The 4,006-nt window shown below is 66.4% G+C and overlaps 1 protein-coding gene across 1 annotated transcript in view; it reads left to right on the forward strand.

The window, feature by feature from the left end:
* The window catches only part of ANO9 (anoctamin 9), a 19,637-nt gene that overhangs the window by 13,126 nt on the left and 2,505 nt on the right, over positions 1-4,006 (forward strand). Inside the window, exons 13-14 of the mRNA XM_012734350.1 lie at positions 59-213; positions 3,939-4,000. Coding sequence (XP_012589804.1) covers positions 59-213; positions 3,939-4,000 — 217 coding nt within the window. The remainder of the gene's footprint in view (positions 1-58; positions 214-3,938; positions 4,001-4,006) is intronic.

Here is a 4,006-nt window from a genome sequence, read left to right on the forward strand (position 1 = left end):
GGTGGGGCGGGGGTCTGGGGCGTGGGGGCGGCCGTCGGGAGCTGCGGCCCCGGGCCAGGCGGGCTTCTGGAGGAACCGAGAGGAATGGCCGTCTCGTCCAGAGAAGCCCAGGACCTTCTCCGAGGAGGAGGGCAAGTTCACCGTCAAGTTCTTCACCCTGCAGTTCTTCGCCCACTTCTCCTCCCTCATCTACACGGCCTTCATCCTGGGCAGGTGAGGCCCGGCCCGGAGGAGACCCAGCCCAGGCCGGCCCTAGGACAGCGGGCTGGGCGGGCTGCGGCCGGTCACATCTGAGCGCCCCGGAGCGCAGCCCCGTGCCCACGCGGCCCTCGCCTGCTGGTGGGCAGAGTGAACCCTCGGCCCGGTCCGCAGGCACTGCCCTTCGAGGGGAGTAGGCGCCCTCTGTGCCCCGGGCTGCGTCCTTCTCGTGGGGAGCAGAGTCTGGCGAGTGAAGCCTGGCTCTGCCACCTGGGAAGGGAGGCAGCTGCTGGGCTGGTCCCCCGGCCGGCCTGCACTGCCCCTCCGGCTGCGCCCCACTCTGCATCGGGGGCGGGCTCTGGGGCGGGGATGTGGGCACCGTGCGCTCAGGGTCCGCTCCCTCTAGTGCCGAGGGGCTCTGCCGGAAACACCCCTGAGCTGGACGCCCTTTTCCTGGCAGTGGGGGCTCCTAGTTTGGGGCTGGTTGTTTCGGGGGCTGGGGGGGCTGGCTGCTCTGCTCTCTGTGCCCCCAGGGCACTTGGCCTCCGCTGCCAGCCCCACCGGCACCCCGCAGAGGGGCTGGCTCCTCAGTCCTGCTTCTCCCACCCCCTGCCCTCAGTACCGCGCCACCCAGGGTCCACTCTCAGCTTGAGCCCCTCCTCGGCCCGAGCTCTCCCGGGCGCCCAGGTCCAGCTGCCCTGGACTTTCCTGCGGGGATGTCCGTGCACCCGCCTGCGTCCACAGCAAGTCCCTGCGCTCCACCCTCCCCGGCATCCTCTGTCCTCTGTCTCTAAGGCCCTTGCTGCCCAAGGCCAGGGCACCCTCATCCGTGCCCAAGGCGCTGGTCCCTGGTGAGTTCAGCTCAGGCCTGAGCCCAGTGCCTGCCTCAGCGGGGCCTGGGCTGTCGCCAGCTGCCCGTGGCTTTGGTCACTGTGATAACCTCGCCCAGCGCCTCCTCTGCAGCTGTTGTATTTGGACACGGGAAGTCCTGGACTGACCGTTTGGTGTCTTTGCCTTTTTCTGCCCGTTTTTTTTTTTTTTTGAAGATTTATTTATTTGCACATACAGAACTGGGGCACAGGCCAGAGGCTCAGGGGCAGCGAGAGGCTTCACCAGAGACAGAGTGGGGAGCAGAACAGGCAGATCGACGAAATACACTGCTGAGGGGAGCAGCGGGCGGGTCAGGAGAGGTCTGCCACGCCCTGTGGTCACCTCCGGGGCAGGCGGGAATCGAACTGATACTGAAGTGGCTTCAGCTTCTTAGTGCAGTGCTTTAACCCGCTGCGCCACCAGGGAGGGCCTTTCTGCCCATTTTTGTGTTGACCTCCAGCCAACACTGAGGTGCTTCCTGGGCGCCTCCTTGTCTGGGGAGGATGTTGCTGTCTCCCAGGCTCCTCTTTGGCCTCTGGCTTTGAGCTTAGAGACTCCTCACGTCTGGGTGTGGCCACTGTCTGTCCTGCAGAAACGTGCGGGCAGCACTCTGCTATGGGCCGTGGGTCCCATGGGCCTCTGGCTCTCTGTCCCTGGCCCCTGGCTGGAGGTGTGCTGGGGCCAGGCCTGGCTGGGGCTCGGTGCGAGCGTCTGGCCGCTCGCCCCGGGAGTGGGCCCCCGTCACCCCGGGGGGCAGGGCTTGGGCGTGAGGCCCAGGAGCGACCCGCTGCGCAGTCTGGGGCTGTCCAGGTGCCGGGCAGGGCGGGGGGGCTGCGCAGACATCGGCCCTGCAGGCCCCGGCCCGGCAGGTGTCCCGAGCTGGCCTCAGCCTCCCTGACGCCCGTGCGCCCTGGAGGTGAAGCCGGGCAGCGGTGTGGCAGCCCTCTGTGTGTCGCAGGCACAGTGAGGCCCAGGAGGCGCTGCCCCCGTGACCGCCGAGCCTCCCCCGGCGGACGGCAGAGGCCTCTGCTTTTAAAGTGCCTGGAGGCTCTCAGCGCGTCCCGCCTGTCTCCAGGCCACCGCATGTCTCCTATGAGCTGAGAGCTTATTTCATCTTCTGAGTGTACCCAGCTGGTCACCAGGCCAAGGCCAAGTGGTTCTGTTTTCTTTGAATTTATTCGTTTCTTAAAATCACGACATACTTTCTCGCTTCATCTTTGGAAATGTATTTACTGGACGGCTCTTTCTCCCTGCAGCTCTGAGTCGCCTCTGTTTCCCTTGCGTGCGGTGACCGTATCAGGCCGACCCTGCGCTGTGCACACTGCCTGCCGCGGGGGGCGACTGTGGGGGCCCCTCGGGAGCGCCTGTTCCCCCAAGCGGCTGCTCCCAGCTGCGGCCCCTGGTGGGGCCCACGTGTCCTGACTCCCGCGCGATCTTCTGCCCGTTTTTGCTTTCATTCGGCTAAGAGCGCGTCTGAAGAGGCACAACAGGACGTGGAAATAAACCATTGTAAAAGTGTTTAAGAAAAGCACCCCTGCGAGCTAATTCCGCGCTCCTGCCGCCCAGAGACCCCATCCTACTTGCGCCCGCGCTGACAGTTTCCGCTCTCCCTTCTCGGGCGTCCTGGTCACCACGCTGTTGTCTGTGGGCAGGCCAGACGGCCAGCGTGTGGAAAGCCTTATTGTGCTCCTTCCCCTCGCCCAGTTTTTCCCTCCAGGAGCTTAGGGTCTTCTCTTGAAGCGGGACCGCCTGGGCGGGGCCTCGGTGTGCTGCCCAGTGCCGGCCGGGCCGTGTGGCTCACTGAGCTTTCCTCTTTTAAAACTTCGGTTCTCAGACTAACGCCCCTCCCTGTTCTGCCTCTGTGGCCTCTGGCCCTCTCCGGTTCTCACCATTTTCCGGTACATCCCGGCGCTGGGCCCGGGGCTCAGATGGAGCATTTGGGGTGGTTTCCTTCACTTTGTGCTTTGCTTTTCTGTTGATGTCAAGTTCACAGCGACTTGCTTTCCCACCCTTTTTTCTTCCAGGCTCCTTTCCTTGTTTCCTTGTTTCACTGAAAAGTGAGACACCAGTGTTCTCCCCAGAGCTCCCGCCGCTCCCTAATCCTCTCACTCCCCGGAAGCTCACCTTCCTCCCGGCCTTCCGCTTTGAGGCTGGGAGCCTCGCTGGCCACCCACCGCTCTGCAGGGGCCGTGCCACAGCCCACCCGCAGGTGCCGCACACACACACACACACACACCCGCGTCCACACAGCAGCTCCCTGGGCGCAAGCCCAGAGGCGAGGAGCCCCCAGAGAGCCACAGTGAGCGCAGGGCGGACAGGCCAGACGCCCACCCCGGGCGAGGCCCTGCCCGCAGTCCCTTACTGCCGCTGCGGAGGGGCGCCCGTCCTGCCGGCACCATGCTCGGCCCTGGGGCTGCTCCCCAGGGACAGGTCTCGCTGAGGCCCCCCACGGCGTCAGGGCCGGCGCCAGCCCCCGGAGCCTGGGGACCCGCGGCCCGGCGGGCCGCAGGAGCCGGCTTCTCAGTCTTCCTCTCTTTGATTTATGTTTCCGTTGCGGAGTTAGCCCAGTAGCTGCCGGGGACAGTGCGTAGTGGGGCGTTTCTAGGGTTCCACGCTGGAGCTGCCCCCCCCCCCCCCCCCCCGCCGGCCCCGCAGGCAGCCCTCCCAGGCCGCCCCGTGGGGAAAGCGGCCGAGGCCCACAGCCTGCGAGCGCCGGCTCTGCCTCCGGCTGCTGGAGGGTGTGCACGCCCGGGCCTGCCCGGTGGGCGGGGTGGTGCGCCGGGCCCCCAGGCCTGCTTACCCGCAGGGGGCGTCCGGGGGGCCTGCTTCTTTCCCCACGCGGCCACCCACGGCCTCCCTGTCCTCCTCAGGATCAATGGCCACCCTGGGAACTCCGTGCGCCTGGCGGGGCTGTGGAAGCTGGAGGAGGTCAGTCTGC

This window comes from Condylura cristata, unplaced genomic scaffold (genome assembly GCF_000260355.1).
Source record: "Condylura cristata isolate star-nosed mole 26May11 unplaced genomic scaffold, ConCri1.0 scaffold00054, whole genome shotgun sequence".
NCBI classification, from domain to species: Eukaryota; Metazoa; Chordata; class Mammalia; order Eulipotyphla; family Talpidae; genus Condylura; species Condylura cristata.